At 31.4% G+C, this 21560-nt stretch overlaps 2 protein-coding genes across 2 annotated transcripts; both read right to left on the bottom strand.

Moving 5' to 3' along the window:
• Nucleotides 1–506: 506 nt before the first annotated feature.
• On the bottom strand, nt 507–1699 carry LOC105644946 (two-component response regulator 24). The gene is made up of 3 exons (XM_012230454.4): nt 1487–1699; nt 926–1211; nt 507–838 (listed from the first exon to the last, which is right to left on the bottom strand). Exons 2-3 carry the CDS (start codon nt 1157–1159, stop codon nt 659–661), a joined length of 414 nt encoding a protein of 137 aa, XP_012085844.1. The 5' UTR covers nt 1160–1211; nt 1487–1699; the 3' UTR covers nt 507–658.
• A 6975-nt stretch (nt 1700–8674) lies between these two features.
• CLASP (CLIP-associated protein) lies at nt 8675–21046 on the bottom strand. Its single transcript, XM_012229784.4, has 21 exons — nt 20399–21046; nt 18862–19017; nt 18702–18764; nt 18517–18585; nt 18101–18266; nt 17510–17671; nt 16458–16555; nt 14929–15003; nt 14756–14824; nt 14595–14680; nt 14385–14502; nt 13784–13882; nt 13339–13693; nt 11380–13187; nt 11129–11230; nt 10225–10329; nt 10052–10126; nt 9899–9967; nt 9675–9743; nt 9412–9513; nt 8675–9148 (listed from the first exon to the last, which is right to left on the bottom strand). The coding sequence occupies exons 1-21, from the start codon at nt 20729–20731 to the stop codon at nt 8987–8989; spliced, it is 4341 nt and encodes a 1446-aa protein (XP_012085174.1). The 5' UTR covers nt 20732–21046; the 3' UTR covers nt 8675–8986.
• Nucleotides 21047–21560: the final 514 nt, after the last annotated feature.

The following is a 21560-nucleotide window of genomic DNA, read 5'->3' as shown; positions in this document are numbered from 1 at the left end:
GTAAAATATTTTTCTGAATTTTGATAAATTTATTACAAATTTATAAATCTATAATTTTTTTAATTTATTAATCATTGTTAATTACTATCACCACTCAATGTTCACCACCAACTACCACCATCGGCCACTGGTAGCTACCATCACCGGTTACCGACGACTTTCATAATTTACTTTTTCTTGCATTATTGTCATATTCAACAATAAAATTTTTAAAATATGAAATTTATACTATTATTATTATTATTATTATTATTATGGTTTTTTGAGTTAAAAATTTGAATATTTTTAACTAATTTTGAATAATGCAACCAAACAATAGAAAACAAGCCATTTGAAAAATATTTTTCAAAGGTAAATTATTTTCCGGAAACAAGCGGTTACCTAAATTTATAAATTCTTTCTAATTGGCATTATTTGTTATGTAAGTTAATCTTGCTTCTTTTCTTTATTGTTAAGAAAAAAAAAAAAACCATATAAATGGTGGCATTTTACTGCTAAAATTTGGAGAAACTTTTTATGCAACATATTTTATTTTGCCAAATTGATAATACATGCACTTATCAAGATATTACAAGGATCACACTAAACATAAAAAAAATAAAAAAAAATAAAAAAGGAAAAATACAAAAAAAAAAAAAATATCCTATAATCTATGAGACTATGAACCATTATGATTAATCTTATCAAGAATAGAAATAAGCTTAGCATTGGTCAATGGCTTCTCTTGATATCCATCCAGACCAGCTTCCATAAATTCTTGCACTTGTTCTTGGATTGACCGTGTAGATACACCGACAATGGTGCTACGTATCCCCATCGCCCGGAGTTGCTTCGTAGCCTGATGACCGGTGAAAAAGAATAATTAATTTAAACTACAAATTAAAATCAGAAAATACTAACTTGGACTTCAATAGATCAAATTTACCTCAATGCCATTCATTATGGGCATATCCATGTCCATAAGAATGAGATCAAAAAATGTGCCTGGACAATGAATATCAACAGCTTCTTTGCCATTTTTAACTTCTTGATTTTCTATACCCAGATGTTGCAGAAGCCTTCGATGGATGATTCGATTCGTAATGTCATCATCTACAACTAATGCAGTAATTTTTTCTCTTCTTACCATCTTCTTTCTCTTATTAGCTCCAGACTCCATTAAACTAATAAATAAATTTAATATAATATAGCTCCCCACCACCCTACAGTCTCTACAGAAACAAGAAAATTAATCAAGAATTAGTATTTGGTTGCTTCATTTAGATGGTAAATAAAGCTAAAAGTCTTTTCAAGTCAAAATGTGTGTTTGTGTTTGGTACATGCAAGAAAAAAGAATATGACATGGTACCCAATAAGTGCATTCATCTCTCTGAAAATTACCAAAAAGAAATCTTTATTATTATAAAAAAAAAAAAAAAAAGAGAGACTGTATATATGTTAATTACAGAGGATAAAGAATCAACTGAAAGAAAGAATTGATACTAACCAGAATGGAGAAGAAAAGAGACTGTTGCGGTGAGAGTGAAGAGAAAGAAGGAAAAGTGAAAGTGTCATTTCAATGGCGGAAGAGAAAGAAATTTATCTGTAGCTTTAAAAACAACATTCAATGGGCAGTGCAATAATTGTTATTAGATATGAAAAGTATAAGTTGGATTGTGTTAAAATTTACAAGATCTATAAGATGTGATTTATTTCCTTATATGAGGATTGCCATGATCAACAAGTTTCTATGGAATCTTTGATTTTTTTGCTGCGAAAAGGATAATACTGCACTTTAACGGCTCAGTATGCCATGTTTTTCTTCCCTTTTTCTTCTGGCTTTTTGTTTTTTTGCTCACAGTTACAGCCTTTTCACTTCTGGTGTATTATTATTACTTGTAAAACAACTTAACTTTTTCTTCAATTTGATTTTTAATTTTTCATTTGCTAATTCATAATTAGCAATTAAGGAAATTTGTATATTAGCATGTCAAAAATCTCATATGCTTATTTTGTTGCCTTTTATTGCTCCATTTGTAATGTAAATACACAATCTAGCATGTTAGATCTGCTCTATATAGGTCAAAAGCCTGCTTAGAATACTTAGTTTAATACCCATTAAAGATGATTTGCTAATGATGGTATTGCCACAAAATGGAACAATTGTGAGATCCAACATAAAATCCAATAGATTTTGCAATAAATGATTTAGGATTTGGATAAATAATGAAGATTTATCTTGAATTAATTATCAAAACATCCCGTTATTTTTTCTCCAAATCCAGCCAATTAAACAATTAATGTCAATTTTTATCATTATAAGTTAAACAACTATTTTTATCTAACACTTAATAGCAAACAACTAACCGCTAATAGAATTGAACAACTAACAACTACTATAGCAGCAATCGCTAATAGTTACTAAAACAGTTAATATCACTGAAGATAGTCTTAATATATTTAGTGGAGTCAAGGTACGACCTATTGATGTCAAAATAATGGAAGAGAAATCTCAATTTGTGATGAATGCAACATATGTATGTATCTATGTGAAGATTTTGCAAATGCGGGCTGTGGACTATTCAAGATTCAAAGCATTCTTTAGTTAGAAGTTTGACTGACTTTGATTCCCAATAATTAACCAAATCAAATAAAAGATCTTTTGCATACAATGCAAGAAATAGAACACATTTTTTACCTCTCAAAAATGGATAAGTTGGTTGGTCAGCAACGTAACCCGTGTGAGAGAAACATACCATCAAGCTATTAGCTTCTGCTTTACGGGTTCACTGATTCACAAACGGACCAACTTTCTAGTCAATGTATATCCACTTGTTTTATTATTATTATTATTATTTTACATTTTTTTTTTCCTATTTTAAACCACGGTTTGCTAGACTTTAGTTACCATGGATTATATTAGTTACCGATAACCCGTGTTTATCACCTGTAATCTATCACAGTGATTACCAATGACATAAATTTTTCTTTCATTATAATGTTCAACGTGTTTTGTAATTGTTTAAATTATATATATATAATTTATTATTATTTTTTTATAAATTTATAATATTATAAACAATTTGTGTTATTAAAAATATAACATTCACAAAATAGAAAAAAATATTTTATGAATAATAAATTAAAAAGATTTCTCATAATGAAAATTAGTTTGACTCGATTTATTACGTATTAAATCTATGTAATAGATAGTCTGTACTGTATATACACGGCTATTATAATAATTTATATATTAATCGTTGTTTTAGAGCATCGTTTATAATAATTAACATATTAATTATTATTTTAGACCATCATTTATGATAATTAATATATTAATTATTATTTTCAAATATGATTTATTTGATTTTTTTTATTTTTTTGCTAAAGTCTATAAGCATATAATTAATTTTAGACCTAATGACTAAAAAAAAATCAGAACTTTGGCATTTTTAACAATTTTGGCCAATTCTTTCAATTGCTACAATTGATATCGCGAAATAATTTTTTTTCTTCTAATAATTATGGCCTCTATCCATTAGCCGTTACTACTATGCCGATGTGGTTGTTAGTGGGACCCTCGACAAGATATGGCCCTTGCTGATCATAAATTTACAAGATATAATTATTAAAAGAATTGGTCAAAAATGTTAAAAAAACTAAAATTCAGGGTTTTTTTTAATCAATTTCAGGAAAAAAAATGATAGTTTTTTTTAGTCATTCGAAATTGTCAACACTAGTGTTATAATAATTAAATATTAAAGAAGATATAAAAATTCAATAAAATTATCAACATAGGGAAAACCAAATGTTGGATAAGTAATCAATCGTAAATCCTCTTTAATTTCAAAAATGATAGTATTATTTGTAGTAACATCTTCAACAACATTATCGAGTTACTTAAACTTATTCTTTTCTTTAAAAGGATAGCATCAAATACCTTTACACTAATATTTCTTGAGAAATTTATATATGAATGTAAATTTTTATCAATCTTCATTATTGAAACTTATTATATTTTAAAGTTTAACACCTTTCAAAATTTCAAGTTATAATCTCCTTTTTAAAAATTTTTTCTTCCTTTATTCCGTGTCATATAATTATTATTTTCAATTAATTCTTATAAAAATGAAACAATTTTTTAGCATAATATTGATTGTTTGTCATTAATTATTATAACATATCATATTAAATTAAAAATATTAAAATTAAAATTTATAAAATATCAAATAAAATTTGAATATTACAAGTTATAAAATTATTTATTGATAAATAAATTATATAAATATTAAAAATTAATTTTAATAAAAAAATTCGGATCTATTGCCAAGTCTTATATATATTTACCTCTATGCAATGTTTTGGGTACATGTAATAATCTTTACTAAGATCGGCAAACTAACAAACCTTTGCCTACTGACTAAAAAAAACCCTGAACTGAATTTTGACTTTTTTAATAATTTTGATCAATCCTTTTAACAATTATACATTGCAAGTTTATAGTCAGCGAGTGACATGTCATGGCGAGGGTCTCACTAACGATTACATCAACATAGTAGTAATGGTTGACGGACGAATGACACAATTGTTAATAAATCGATTAGATCTAAAATTTTATGATTGTTTTTCTTTGAGAAAAAAAAAGTTCTTTCAACATGTTATATGGTTTATTAATACAATGTGCTATATCATAATTGATATTTTATATCTATTTTTAGTGCGATTTATTTTTTATTTGTTATCGAATAATAAATTTTATAATATTTACCTTTATAAATAATAATAAATTACATATATTCTTTGTAGGATAAGTTCCTTGTGGAAAAAAATCATTAGAATATGCAACAAGACAATAATCCTATTAAGACCACTTTGCTTTTCATTCTCCTTCTTAACCATGTAAGTATTCATGATAGCCATCAACCATTAATCTAGATCCGTAAAATTATCAAAATTTTTTTAATAAAGTTAATAAACCTATTTCCTTTATAATTTTTCATCTGCATATCAAAATTTTTAATTAAATGAAATAATATTATTTAAAATTTGGAGCTATATAGTATATAGTAAGAATTGAGAAATAAGAATATGTATTACATGTCTTTTCGTTTTCAATTTATATGCTCAATATTTTTCCTTTGATTTTGTTAAATTACTAAAATATGAGATATTAATATTAGCTATTATGAAATTAATATATTAAGCTTTTTTTTAGATTATTATTTATAATTTTACTATTTTTCTTTTCTTTTCTTTTTTACTTTTTACTAAAGTTTATGAGTATATAATTAATTTTATGGGTATTTTTCATGAGAAAAAAAAATTCCTCCCTTGCATTATATGGTTCGCTAATATAACGTGTTATACCATAATTTTATAGCTTGTATACATTTCTAATGAATTTTATTTTCTATTTTATATCAAACAATAAATGATATAATATATTTCTTAATAAATAATAATAAATTACATATATTTTTAAAAAATAAGTTAATAATAAGAAATAATTATAACCAGTCAAATTAAACATTCATTAAAAATAATGATTAAAAATATATTATATTCTTATCATATTTAATATTTACTTTATATTATATAATATTTATAACTGATAAAAATTAAATTACCTTTATTTTCTCAACCAATAAAACTGAAACCCTTAAAAATTTATATCCTTACCATATTTAGTATATATCTTATTTAATATATAATATAATTTCTTAACTTATCCAATAGAATTTAGATTTACATAGAAAATTAATATAACAATCAAAATTAAATTTATTTTATTTTTCAATCAATAAAATTAAAATTCTTAAAAATATTATATTCTTACCATATTTAATATAATATGATATAATATATAATATAATTTGTTATTTTTTAATAGAATTTAAAGTTAAATAGAAAATTAATAAGACCAGTAAAAATTAAATTAATTTTAATTTTTCAATCAATTAAATTATAATTTTTAATAATATTTTTATCAATCAGTAGACGCTGTAAGAGCGTTTTATATAATCCTAATGTTTTCTCGTCCATTTATACTTTTATACAATTATAATTATATTATATATAAAAAAACGTGCGTTATATGTATATACTAGTTATTTAATCTATAATATTTTTAGTACGGTTGGATTCAATTTTCTATGTTGAATTGAACTTCTAGCGCTACTCTACTCTCAATGATCGTGAATGAGGTGTCAAAATGGATTGATAGATTGAGTTTAACTAGCACGCGACACGATTAGAATTAATACGGACACGATATATTTAATAATTTTGTCAAATTTATCAATACGAAACACTAAAATTAGGTAAATGATATGAAGGAGTCGTCATTTTCTATCAGGAACGTTATTATAAATAAATTAAGTGAGTTGTGTTAAACTATATATAACTTATATAACTTGCCTAATATCATAAACATGTTAATTGGATCGCATTGATATGTGTACGACCCACTTAACCTATTTATAATATTTTTAAATTTTAACTTATTTAATTTAAATTATATTTAAAAATAATTTTTTATACATAAAATAAATAGATTCTTCAAGATTCATAGCTAAAATAAAAAAGTAATACAACAATAGAGTTTAGATAGGAATTTAATTAGAGCATTTATTTTTACACTAAAATTATCTCTTTACTCTTAAATAAACGAGTCATTCATCTAATTTACGTGTCAATCCGCGATACAATATATTTATATTCGTATTATAAATAAATGACTATTTATAAAATGAACTCATTTAATTTCTAACTTTAACCTGTTAATTTGGCGTGTGAGAGAGAAGAGAATGTTGTCCACGTTTTATTCTGTTTCGACACCCGATAGCTGCTCTTAGCCTCTTATGACATCCATGCTCAACGTCGGCGATGGGTCCCACTGATCTTGACTGATGTGGACCTACTAATCAGTGTTTCATAATTTTGTCTTTCGAGGAATTCTTTAATTATTAATGCATTTGCTTTGTTTTAATTGATTGCGTTTTGTTATTATATGTATGATATTCCTCTAACGAATGCTTGTTTTATATGCATGTTATTTTGTTATCAAGAATTTTAATATAATAAAATAAAAAGAGATTTATTAATTTCAAAATTTGTATTATGTCTTTTAAATTCTTCATTTTATTATCTAGTATTTATAATATATTTATTTAGTATTGATAAGTAATTAGTTATTCATCTTGAAAATAGTAAATTATTCTAAATATATCTTGATGTTATATATACTAATATGAATATATATTGATAATTATTTATGCTACAAAATTTATATATTGTATTTAAGAAACATAAATACTAAATATATTTATGATTATATACTGAAAATATTTTGATATGGTTTATATTGTAATATATTGTTTGATAAAATATCTTGATATGATAAATACTCCATCCGTCGCATTTTATTTGCATGATTTGATAAAATACGCATGTTAAAAAATTAGTTGATAAACATCCACTTTCCCTTTTTTTTTTTACTCTCAGTTCATTAAGATATTAATAAAAGTGATTCATTTAATGAATAATCATAAAATTTATTATAAGAAAAATAATTGTTTAAATATATAAATTTAGAAACCTTCTAAATATTTTGGGACATCCAAAAAAGAAATAACAAGCGAACAAAATGGGACGTAGAAAATATATAATTATATATTTCAAAATTTATATGCTTTTTTTACTATCTATAAATCCTTTTTTTTTTTTAAGAATTATTGAGTGTTTATAAATTCTACATTTTAAATTGAACTTAAAAAATATATTTAAAATATTATATATAAAAATCCTTATGGGATTTGTATAGAATATTGAGTGTTTATAGAATTTATATTTAAAATATTCTATAAATCCTTCCAAATATTATATTGAACTTAAGAATTATTTTGGGATAATTATACTTGAGGTATCTAAACAAAAAAAGAAAAGAAAAACAATTGAGTGTGTAGTTAATTTAAAAAAAAATAAAACAAAGCTCAATTTGCCCTTTTGTTCTTTAAATTTGAGAACAATACTCAATTTGCTCCCTGCAAAGTATACTTTTTGTATAATTTATACTCAGAATTTGCACCAAAACAACAAAAAGCCAGATTTTTTACTCCAAAGAATTTTCAACATTAAACAGCATATCGCTTTCCATTTTACCAAATTATATACTTCAATACGACCTATGACTCCGTTAAGTAACCTAGAATTTCTCCAACTCAATAAGAAAAGCAACTTGAAAGAAGCATTTGCATTCTCAAGCCTCTGAAAGGGAAGGAGCAAAAGCCATCAACAACAGATGATGGAGATAGAGGGAGGATTTGAGGCGTGAAGAGTTAGAAAGCTAAGTAGAAGCCATAATTAAGAGTATGGAGAATTAGGAGAAAACTGAAAGAACATGCATCTTTTGGTTATATATGGCTAGAGAGAAAAGAAAGCTCAATTGTAATGAAGTAAAAGAGGGATACGGGAATTGGAGAAAAGACGAGGCAAATTAGAAATTATGAATAAAGTTTTTTTACTTATATTTACTTTTTAACTTTTCAGTTAGGTTGTTGAGCAATTTGTCCACAAAATTATCTTCTTCCTTAAAAAGGGGGAAAAAAAAAAAAAGAATTTCCTCAAAAAATATAGCGTAACAGTACACATTCCACTAAGATATAACATAGGAAAGTACAAATGTTTATCCAAGGGGTAAGAAAAGAAACATTACTTTCTTCCATGTTACTAAGACTGTTGTTTTGAGAATATTGATTACAATATTTGCAAAATAGTACAAAATAATATCGGTTTCCCCACTAAGAAGCACACCTCTCCCCAAAATCAAACAATGGCAAACACTAGGGTTATAAAATAAACAAAATAATAAGTAGAAGAAAATAAATATCTAAAAAGAAATGACTCCGAACAAAGAACCACTCTCAACGATGCATTCACACAAATATACAAAATAGACAACAATGAATAAGCCCCGCAATTACATCTCACCAGTCACCAGCACACCAAACTAATCATGGCTCGCATCTATTGCGGTACCTGTTCTGGCTTGGGATATCCGATTAGCATAAATAGTCACCAACCGCAACTGTGTGCTGTTAAGCCCCTCTAAGTATGGCAAAAATGCTTTCCCAAGCATAATATAAATATCCACCAGGCAGAAAACAACTGTCTGTACCATCCCACCAAAGAACAAATAAAATTTTTGAAGAAAAAATTAGGATGAAAGGAAACTCATAAAAATTCTTTCAAACAATATTTTGTAACTGAAAGGTTCTGTACAAATATTCTTGAGAGTAAAGTAATCCTAATAGTAATATTTCCAATTGTCGTGAATTGATTTATCAGGCATTCTGTTATGAACCTCACCAAGTAATGCATTTGTAGAATAAGAAATATCACTTGATAAATGCAAACAAAAAGAACTTCAGTTACCTTGCGAACATCAGCACTCTGGTTTCCAAAAGCTTCAAATAGAGCAGGCAAAAAAGATGGTAACTGGGTCATTAGTTCCTCTTGTGAGAGCCGGCCCACGAGCTGAAGAGGAAAACAAAGGGCTTAATGAATGTAATATGTGACTAAATATTTCGAGTTGCAGAATGGTAAAACAACTGGCATAAAAAGCATCAGCCATAAAAGGGTATACAATGTTGAAGAAAGGTAATTTCAACTTCAGTTAGATGATACGAGGAAAATACCTTTGTCAAACAATTTATGCACGTAACAAGAGTTTTCTCATCTTCAGTAACCAATAAAGGAACCACGACCTGCAATATCAGTTATTGGTGGCATTTGTTAACTATAGATGTTCAGAGTTTCAAGCACTTAAAATAAGAAAAGAAGCCAGGATTTCTTTGAAATGTTCCATGTATATCTGCTGATCACACTAGCAATGTTACCAGAGAGTTTCAGAGTCACATACACTTAAACATCTGAACGGATCATACTGAGACAACACAATGCTCAAGCAGTGCTCAGCTTCATTAGAAACCTGAATATGGTACAGAAAAGTTTGAGACAAGAAAGCCAAGCAAACGTAAGAGCTATTAGAGAGTTAGTTAAAAATAAAATTTACTTTTGGAACAACATCCTTTGTAACATGAAGCAGCTTCTCAATCACAATCTCAATGGAATCTTCCATGGCATCTTTCTGTAAACATGGAAACCAAGAGAGAGGATTTTAGCAATGACAACACAATGAAAAAGAACTAAAAAAAAAAAAAAATACAACAGAATAATAAACCAGACCTGGTTTTTGAGCATTTCAACAACCAATAAGAGAGCGAGTTCACGGGTTGACGACTCTGTATCATCCAACACCTCAAGTACAGCTGTCAAAATTTGATTGAAGTACTGCAAATGATAGATTTGCCATTAGCATGAAGCTAGATGTAAGTGAAATACTCACATCATAACTATAATCCAGTGAGAAAGAACAGTTTATTCAATGCCCAAATGGAAGACATTCTCCAAAAAGAAAAAGAGACTGTAACTATCATATATCACACACTGATTGAATCTTTGGAACAAAAGTGGTTTAATCCAGATGGCAGCATGGTGAGGTGTTGATTTAGCAGGTTTATTTACAAACCCATATTTCTGGGTGTAAAGAAAGAAAAAGAACCGGCCACCATAGAACTTAAAACTCTTGGCAATTAGCATTTCCAGTATTCATAATGTTGCTGTAGCCTCTTCTTTCAAGAGACAAAACTGTGAAATCCTAGTAATTATAATAATAGCCCTTCAGTCTAATAGTACAAAGTCATGCCTATCATAAAACATCAATATGCTGATAATGACTTGAATGATAAAAAATACGATGAACAGTAGACAGTGTCTTGACACAGTTTTAATTCACAGAACTGGCTTAATTAAGCTCATAAACTGTACAAGTTCTCTAGTATCAGTACTACCGCTAAATGATGTGAAAATACTTTTTATATATAAACAATATGATTCACACAGTAGTGCACTATAAAGAGATCAAAACAAAGGAAGCAAATTCCAAGATACAGTTGCCTAACTATAACCGAAATAGAACCTTTAAATAAAGTGGCAAGGTTAAGAAAAGTGTGTGATATAACTCTCTATATATTGCCAGATATATAGTGGGAGAGAGAGAGATAGAGAGAAAGAGGTGAAATAAGCATACTTTGGACCAAACAGAGTGATCATTAGCCATAGATGCTTCAATTAACTGCTGAAGTGCACCACGCTTACTTGCAATTGAACTTTCATCATTACCATTACAAATCTACAAAAAGGTAGTAAATCTTCAAAACGTGCAGAAGACCCATTTCTTAATACAGGAACATAATAATTTAAAAAACATAAACATTTTTTCAAACTACTTTGATGGGAAATTAGTTACTAAGGAATGAAGCACTGAAGTACAGATCTCACCAGGTGAAGAATTTGGGGAATGCTAGGACCTGAATCAGGCAACGAGTTAATCTTTACAGCTGCAGGCTTATGATGATCAAGGTTCAAGTCAACCGAAGCATCATTTTCATGTCCATAGCCTTCATCATCTGCCAGGGCTTCAGAATTAATCAGCCCATTAATGTCCAGATGTTGAGTAGAGAAACCATCCAAATTTAAGCTGTTGTCAGCATTTTCAAGATGGCCAGCCCGGGATCCTACGTTCTGTGTGATGGAATTTACCATGTAGGTTGAATCCCTAGGTTTTGAGTTATGAACATCAATATCAACATTAGAAGTATTCTCAATACTCTGATAAAAGTTCTGAGTTTCATCAGAAGCTGCTTGACCGATGCTTCCAGTGATCAGGGTCGATTCCTGGGTAGAACTCCACTTCCTTCCTCCATCGCTGTCGATGGAACCAGCGGAATACCTTCCAAAGAAATTACTCTTCTTTGACACACTAATATATCCTTCCTCTGAAGATGTTCCAACAACATCAGATGGGTCATAGGAGGATTTGGAGCGTTGTCGCTCTTTCTTGCTCTGCAAAAAGTTCATCAGGTCCACTTCGATACGAGGAGTTTTCTGTTTAAGGGCTCGCCTCAAGGAATTCTGTTCTTCAACAGACAAGCTTAGAATGAAATTAAGAACAGCTGTTGGATCGTAGTAGGAGTAAACTGATATAATGCATGTAATAGCAGCCTCCTTGAGCTTAGTATTTTTATCATAGGCTAATGGAGTCAACTTAGCCAGCCACAGTTTTAGAATACCTGTATTGCCATAACCTTCAGAGTTCATAGCATGTTTGTTAAAAGAACTGATAGCAAATTCAATAACAGCCAATTTAGCCTTTGGCGATCGTTGTTCATCTAAAGATCGGAGCAATGCAGGTAAGAGAGTATCGACACTGTAAGTTTTGCTGACAATATCCAGAGTTGTTGAGCAAGGTTGCCTAACTAGTTCCTTGGGGTCAATTAATCGAGAAAAAACATGGGGTAAGATCCTCTCCATGTAACTTTCAAAGGGCTTTCGGCAAGAGGGAATAATATCCGCAAGAGTTGAAAGAGCTGCTTGCGCAACTTTATGATGGGGATCATCCAAGTGCTGAAAAAACAACTTCATCACCTTCTCAAAATTTTGGATCACTTCTTGAATACCTTTGGGGCCTTGCTGCAGCAAAGACCGGAGGTAATTAAAAGCAGCAACCCTAGCATTCCAGTCAGAACTTGGACTGAGTCCCTCACTTAGTGCATCAGTAAGAGATGCAGGACCTTCAACGTAATTTGACATCTCCCCAAGTGAAAGTTGGCTATCATCAAAACTCCTCCTCCTCCCAGCAGACATCCGTCCAGCTACATGCTTTCTCAGAAGTGGCCTCTGGAAGTTGGGAATGTGAGCATTCTGAGAATCTCTGTAGTTTACATCTTTATGGGACATATCCATATACTGCCTATCAATCTGTTGATTTGCGTATCGCCTGGCCTCCCTAATGTCATTGTGGTCTTCAATTGAACCTCTTTCTTGGAGTCTTTCAGAAGCTCTCTTAGCTGAGATTGATGAAAATGCTGGCAGAGAATCAGCTGCCCCACTTTGATACAATAATTTAGCAGAATCTTTGGAAGCTTGAATTTGGGTGATAATATCAGACAAAACCAAGCCACCATTACGGTTACCGCCTTTATTGATGCTAGTAATAGTTGAATCTAAAGTTAAAGAGCTTGTCAGATGGTTAGAAGCTGGAACAGTAGCAGGGAACGGTGGATCACGAGATGATGGAGGGTCAACTCCTGCGCTAGGGACAATAAGAGAGAAATTTAGCCGCTCACAAAATAATTCAACATTTAACTCTTCATCTTGACAGACATGTAACTGCACTATTAAAGAAAATGGATATCTGTGATGAAAGGAGAAAATTTGTTAGGCAAAGCCATTCAATACCTAGATCCAAACTAGATGACCGAAGAGTTGAAGGATTCTGTTTGTCAGATATTTCCAAACCTCTAAGCATGCTTTCAATTGCGGTGACCTTCTGTTTACTTGCATGCAGTACACTCTCCAGACTACGTTCAGTACCTTTACCAAGGGTTTTTGCTTGGGACAGCAGACCAGAAGAGAGAGATATCCCAGACGATAAGCTTGAAGTTCTATCCATTGCTACAATTGCGGAAGTTCCATACCCAGGTAAATTTGGAGTAGCAGATGCTTGAGAGGTAAATGACAATTGTGCACTCCTATCTCGGATAGAAGGAGATGCATGTCGCCTATGCAATCCCCCATCCTCCTCATTAATAATCTGTAGCAAAAATAAATGATCTTTGTAAATAAAAATTATCCCTGAAATCAAGTGATTAGATACATCCACCAGCTAAAAGAAAAGGAATACCCGTTGAATAACAGGATCAAAAGATGAAAATAAGCGACGGGAACGCTCTGGCCAAGTTTTTGCAAACATCCTATAGCACATTCTCGCAGTTGACCGTACCTGACAAATTACATACATTTAGCACATTTTCCACATCTTGGACCATAACAGTTGTTATGATCATAAATAACATGGGAAAAGAAAATACAAAATAGAGGTTTAAGCTGATGCACCAGCTATGCATAATACACCATAATTGAATAAAATGTAATCAAATATGTTTTTAGTTTAATTATAAGTAACTTGCACTATGCCCTCACAATTTTATATTTGACCTTCTATATGCACAAGAAAACCTATACATGATGGCAATTGTTGCTACCCAATATTTTGGGACTATAATCACATTATTAGGCACCTCCTGAAGCTAAACTTATATATGAATTGCACTTATTGATGTTTCATTAATAACTTAGCAATAAGCACTTAAAAAAAACTACATTATTGCGGATATAATTCTGGAATTGGAAGTGTAACATCAATTGCATTGAAACCATCAACATTGAAAAACTTGAATCTATCCACAAATATTAAAGAGTTGCAGAATTCTAAACATAAATACCTCACTCATTGCATCTGCAACACAACATCTTATCAGATCTTCATAAAGATCAGCAGAACGCTGTATTTCTGGTGCATCAGGCCAATGTTCTAGTATCAATAGTGCATATTCACAACATCTACAATACAAAAGGTGGAAGAAACATGGAGAAATCACTGAATTAGAATTTAACTTCTTAACCAATACTTCTGCGAGAGAAGTCGGTCATACCTTGCACGAAGGATTGCACTACGGTCATTCTTTGCACAATCAGCTATGCGAGGAAGCACACGGGAAACTTTGCAGTTACGTATCGTCTGAAAGCAGAAAAGGGTGCTATCAGTGAACCACATCTTAAAGGCAATTGTATCAACTGAGTGAGGGATCATTACCGTTTTTATGCAGTTATCCGCAGATTCTGCAATTACAAGTACAGTGATCACAACCAGCTTGAAAAGGACCTGATTATCATAGCATAATATAACACAAATATTTTAGCATTTTAAATATGAAATAACCATGTCTTTGTGCTTCTATCTCTTTGTGAGAAGAATGATAAACTTACAGGAATAAACATCTCAGCACATGCCTCGAAATCTCCCAAGAGCTCCTTTGATAAAAAGCATAATAGATGGCAAGCCTTGGAAAATGAAAATTAATTTAGCAACAGCCAGAATTGACCCAATTTTCTAAAGGAACTGAGAAAATAGAACAACTGCCGTTGAGTTCATAAATACTAATTCTACCAAGTTTTCAGGAGCCAAAACCTTTAAGTTACCCCTTCATAAGAATTTTAAGAATGTCTTTTCTAGTTCTCTTTCATAGCTTGTGCAATCCCAACAGACGAAAAATAAAACTGTTGGTTTCATAAGAAGCATCACACAACCATTGCTAGCTTAAGTTGACTCATCATAGTAACAATTTCGAAACTAGTGATTGGTAGGAATATTTATAAACAAGAGAGCACCAGCAACTGAGAGATCAAGAAGAATGCATTTTCCATTTAGGTAGAAGAATCATGAAAAGAATCCTTTTTTACTTCAAGAGAAGTTGAGCATGAAAGTGATCTTGCTGGAATGTCCTCAGTTCATTTAGAGCATGTTGATACCTGCTTTTTTATTCTCAAACCTAAAAGGTGTAGTGCTAAGCAGTCTCAACATTCAAGTCAAAGCACAAACACTAAATCCCATTTTTCTTGACCAACAAAATTTATTCAAAGGCATTGAACCTAGACCATATCAGGAATAAATACAGGTTGAATCAAACAAGGCAAAAACATAAATTCTCGACATTTGAGAAATCCAAACCAACAATAAACAGTTTGATAAGATCATGAATCGAGCCTAGAAGAAGCTCCTAAATTCCTATGCACCAATATTATGGAATAATGTGGATTAGGTCAGATAATTCACCATAAGAAAGGTCCATATTCATTGGCAAAAAGTCACAATGCCATCATAAAAAATTATCAGTGGATATTCTTTCTTAAAATAATAAAGAAAGAAAGAAAAAAAAAAAAAGTTGAGAAACCCATGACAAGGTTGAGTATTCATAAAACAAACACCATTTTAACAAGCATTTAGAGGTCTTTGAATTGACAGAATTTGAGTTATGAAATTTAAACATTCTATGGACTTATCAGATTTCTTTGATTGGTTGAAAAAACATGAGCCAAAACCTATAGAATTAATAAGTTCTATCATGATCTCAATTCCATCATTTTGGAAGAGAAAAAATCCCACCTCATAGGTTGGATTTTTCTATTCCTATCATTTTCATAAATGATCAAATTTAAACCACTTAATTTTATTCCAAAAGTACCATTCAGATCTATGGATTTTGTTTTCAACCAAACAATGAAATGTAGAACTCCATGGATTTTACATTAATCCATGTATTTCACATTCTATCAATCCAAACAAGAACTTAAGTAATATCAAGCAGCACCAGTCAAACTACAGACTTGAGGATTAGGTGCAGAATTCCACAGCTTAAAAACTGAAACTCACAAACAAACTATAGCAAATATGGGCTGATCACCTCAAAATAACAAATATATAAACCATTATTTACTAACAAAGAGAATCACATTACCTGCTTCACTATGCTAGATCTTCGATCTGATAACTGTGTGCTTAGAGGGCTAATAAGTTGCTTCAAAAGCCCTCGAAAACATGGGTAATCAGCAGCACCTGATACAAAAAGAACATTAACAATCCTTTCTTGAGAAAAATAGTTTAGCAATCCCTCCACTTGAGAGCACCATGCTAGGCTCTTCTTACATGCAAAGCAGGTTTAAGAACAAAATGTAAGACAGGAACAGAAAACCAGAAGAGGCAGTGTACACTACGACAAATCAGCCTCAGTTATGGATCATAGAAAAGAACAACCATTGATAAAACAAGAGCTTCTCGATGCATATGGACATGTGCTGCCACAAGGATGATGTTACCAAAACTTCTACATTAAAGACAGTACACACCTATGCACACATGATGAATTTTACCCCAAATATCGGAATGTCCACCCCTTCTCAAGCACAACCCCAAAAACATTCAAAAAAACAACTTGAAGGTTATCCTATGACCAGTTAAAGTGAAGAAAATTGTTAGTTGTTAAAGAAACTCGAAAAAAAAAAAAAAAAAAAAAAAAAAGGAAAACCTGAATGCAATCTGATGAGCTAATTTGTAGCTTCTTGCAAGCATAATTAAAATAAGGATCAAAGTTATAGGAGGTTTCAATCATTTCTAACATAAAATAATGAAGAGAAGCTAAAAACTGCATGAAGATACTTGCATTTTTTTTTTCTTTTTGAGCGAATGGGCTTCAAATAACATCATTGTATGTTTTATTTCCAACTTAATTACATGATAGGGGGTAACGTTAACAGAAGGACAATAAGTACAAACACACTACCAGATAACACCTCCTCAAATATTACATATTCTGGACATCTGGCAGCTATTTTGTCACATTTTACCAGTTAATTTTTGTCAGAAATTTTTCATCAACATTTTGCCAACCATAATGAATAAACAGAAATTAGCCATGCACAAGAATAACAATCTTTAGTTCTATAGATAGTTTGACAGTGGGAGAGAAAAGAGACATAGGGAGAGACAGAGAAGGAGAAAGAAAATAAAGACCTCCTAAAACAAGGCCTTCAACTCTCTGCATGGCAGCTATCCGGATAGACCAATCCTTTTCTGGAACAAGGGTAGACGCAATCTTCTCAATTTCCCTAATTAACTCTTTTTCTGAGTAAACCTTAATTGGCTCTATGGGTTTCTCAGTGACGTCACTTTCTCCTGCATAAATGGAACAGCAAATGAAATCAACACCGATGATACAAACTATCAAAGTTTCTTACATTTCTGCACAAGAGTGAAAGATCGCTCAAAGATAATTTCATGCCACTAGTTCTAGAAGAACAAATGCCACAAAATGTAGAATTGTTTTATTTTAAGCTTAAGTACAATTTTCCATATTTTAAAAGCTAACGAGTATGACCATTAATTTAGGTCCACATACCGAAGTTACCAATCAAACACTGAGGCTATGAAAATACTAAATTTTTTGAGGATTCGAAGCAGAGGAGGCACAGAAGAATGAAGAAAATAATAATAAAAGATCCTGAAGGATTATTATATATAAGAAATATATAAATGCAGACACTAATGTCTATAAATTCTTGATAAGGGAAGCTGATACAAATGGATTCTGCATCAGGAGCTAACCTCCAAAAAGAGACATCTCCCTTGTGGAACTCTTGGCCTTTGGACTACTTTTCTTTGGGTTAAGGCTCACTGGCTTCATCTCTACAATAGCAAAATTACCCGTAGATCCATCTGAGGGGCGTATTTGTGGTTCAATCTTCTCTAGCCTGGCATTAATATCTTTCATCTGCAACTCAAACATTGTACTACAAAATTAAAAAATAAAGTGATGACACCATTCTACATGCAAAGCAATGGTTAAAAATTAACTGATTTTGAGAGAGACTTTTATGCAACAATGCGTTCATCTAAAACTATGGCAGAGCCAAACACCAAGATCACACCAGTCTACCTTAGCACACCCAACGATATGGAAATGGAAAAATAACTACAAATTGGAAGAAGGGCAGTATTTAATAAGTTAATAAGATATTCACCATGGACATAGGAAGATGATGACGCTGAAGCTCATCACGGAATTGAGGACCAGCCTGCGTATACATCTCCTGAAAGATAAATAGTTGGATTAGTCTGACCACAGGTTCATCTCCCAAATTAACAGCAGCAATGATGAATGTAGCTAAGATAATCCAGTAACAACCATGCTACAAGTGTCACTGACCTCAATGCACGATATAGCAGCTTCTCTAACACCAGGATTTGGGTCATTCAGCATTTGCAAAATCTGAAAATAAAAGAAACTTTCAAAAAATAACCGGTCTCGCTCTATGAATCAATCAGAAAAAAGGAAGGATATGCATCAGAAATTATGTTGCTCATACAGGAGGAAGAATAGCCCGCTGGAGGGGAAGCTCAGTAGATGCAAACAGACCAATTGCTGATGTCACAGTCCTAGCAAATTCTTCTCGAACTCTCCAGCTTCGGTGCATCCAGGCATAAGAGCCTGCTCTCTCAACAATAATTGTTGGTGAAGAAACCTAAATAATGAAAATATATTAACTAAGTTCTTTTACAGTTGATTTTCCAAATCTCAGTGGCATAGTCAATATATCAAAAGCTGATAATCATTGTTTTATTTTAAGAAAAATTGCCTGCAAATATATAAATTTTAATTCCGACAAGCCACCTCGTCAAAACACTTTGTAAGGGTACTTAGACTTTTGTACAACTCATCAAGATTTGACTTTGCAATTTAATTAAACAACAAAACATATGAAAACATGAATATACACAAACATGAATTTGGCTGCACACAAGTATGATATCATTCATTTTCAAAAGGACATTTACAGCAACCTTGAGGGTGAATGCAAAGGAAATACACAAACTAGATAATCACTAGCACCTAAATAAATAAATGAACCGACAGCAGATACGTAGCGGCAACAGCCTAGGTTTCATGTTCTGTAATATATAAAATTCTGCATTCAAAAGTCATGCCAACTTAAACAAATAATAGTTCGAAAAAATGTCTTCCCATTTCACATTCATCACCATGGTTTCGTGCTTAATACAGTAAAATAAAATAAAACATGAACTGTGATAGTAAACTAATTTTTAGCACATTAAATCACCTCTAAGATGCATTACTGGGATACAAAATTATTCTTTTAGAAAAAATTATATTACATCAATCCTTTTTCTTTTTCTGGTTAATTAGGCTCTAAGCCTTCAAGAAGACGGAGCATGTAGTACAATACAATAGAAAGTTGAGGGATGTACTAAAGTAAAGAAAGAACTAGGTTTCCTATTACTCCTTTAGCTAGTTGAACGAAGTCAGTGATATGCTCACTCAAGCTCAAATAAGCTTTGAACAAAAACAAACTCAAAAGCACTATCATAATCAATTTTGCTCAGCTTGATAACAGCCTTAACTGCAGCTAAGTGACACTTTGCAAAATACATGCATGAGTGACATTTTCAGATCCTGAAAACATAAAAAATTACATTTCAGTAGTAGAAACACTAACTCGTGGATTTGGAATCACCAGTGAACTGCAACTTAAATTTAGAATAACCAGGTGAAATAGAACATAATGATTTTAGATTATCAAAATGCCATTATGGCGCGAGTGGAGTAATTGAACTGAAACTAGTCTAAGAGAGTAATAAGTAACAGCTCAATTCGGCAGCAATTATTAATCAAAACCTCCTCCAATGAGACATGCTCAGTCCTTTCACCCTCTCTTTAATTAGGTATTGCAATAATGACAGTGTGAGCTAACAAAGATGCAATTGCAACTAATTACTCAACAACATTTCATGTTTTACACCACCAACAATAAAACAATATAGCCAAAAAAAATGTAAAATAATTAACAATTAATAAAATTCAGACTAAGGTAAATAGATAAGTACCTCCATAAGAGTGAGCAAGAGGCGTCTGGCAGCGTCCCGAACAGGCTGTTTAGCATCACCTAACCGCTCAACAACGGCGGGAACTAGAGCATTGAAATGCAACTTCAAATGCTCACCGGACAACACAGCAGCAGAAGCTAAAGCCTGTAAAGCACCTTGAGAGACCTTGAAATTGTTATCTTTCAAAAGATCCAAGCAGCAATCAACAAGCGATGTCGTTTCCGTGGAACTCAAACTCTTCCTAGAAGCTTCTAGAAGTTGATGCAGCCTTTCTACTCCGGCCATCCTTTCTTTCGTGTCTTTTGCACGCGCCAGTTCCAGTGCCTCCTCCATTGAGAGTGATTATAGAGCAGCTTTTTCGGCTAGGATCTGGTGCGGCGGTGCTCAGATCTGAGGCCTATTGGCTACAATTATAGCAAATGTGAGTTGATTAATCAGGATTATTAAGAGATAATGCAAATTCAAGTACAAGTGAAGTAAAATGTGAGAATTAGCGGTGAAGTGCAGCTAAATCTGAATTTAGAGGAGTAACCGGTGGTTTACAGAGAAAGAAACAGAGAGAGAGAGTAAAGGTGACTATAGATTGACGGAGAAGATGATATTAGACTCTCTGTATGTTGTTGTGGTTGGGGAAGGTTGAAGCTTTTGCCACCGGATTTTGCTTTAATTTACAGAAGTGTGCCACTGTGCGACTTGCGTCATTTTAGAACTGTTCTGTGGAAGTAAAAATAAAATAAAATAAAATAAAAAGTGAGCGTGAGAGTGAGTGAGCGAGTAATAGTCTGATAAAAGTTAAAACAGTAAGACTTTACATGGTTGTTGGTTGGGTTGGATCGTGGGTGGGTGGTTTGGCCCGGTTTGGTTGTTGGATTCAGGCGGGTTGTTGTTGTATGTGGTGGATATTTGGTGGACCATCATTTAATCACGGATTTAGATCTGTAATAATTTTAAAAGCAAAAAATTAATATCTAATTATTAGGACAATCTAATAAGTACTGAATATATAAAATTATAACACCATTAGAAATTTTTAATTAATGATTAAGTATTATTGTTCATATAACAAAGCTTTATTTTTTGTGTGTTATATATCATACAATTATTTTATTAAACCCACAAAAATTTTACAATAAAATAATTATATAAATAGTCAATTCTCACA

Source organism: Jatropha curcas, chromosome 3, assembly GCF_041381405.1.
Source record: "Jatropha curcas cultivar XTBG-Jc1 chromosome 3, XTBG_Jcur_1.0, whole genome shotgun sequence".
In the NCBI taxonomy this organism is placed as follows: Eukaryota; Viridiplantae; Streptophyta; class Magnoliopsida; order Malpighiales; family Euphorbiaceae; genus Jatropha; species Jatropha curcas.
Note: the sequence above shows the minus strand (reverse complement) of the source record. Positions and strands in the feature narration are given on the sequence as shown.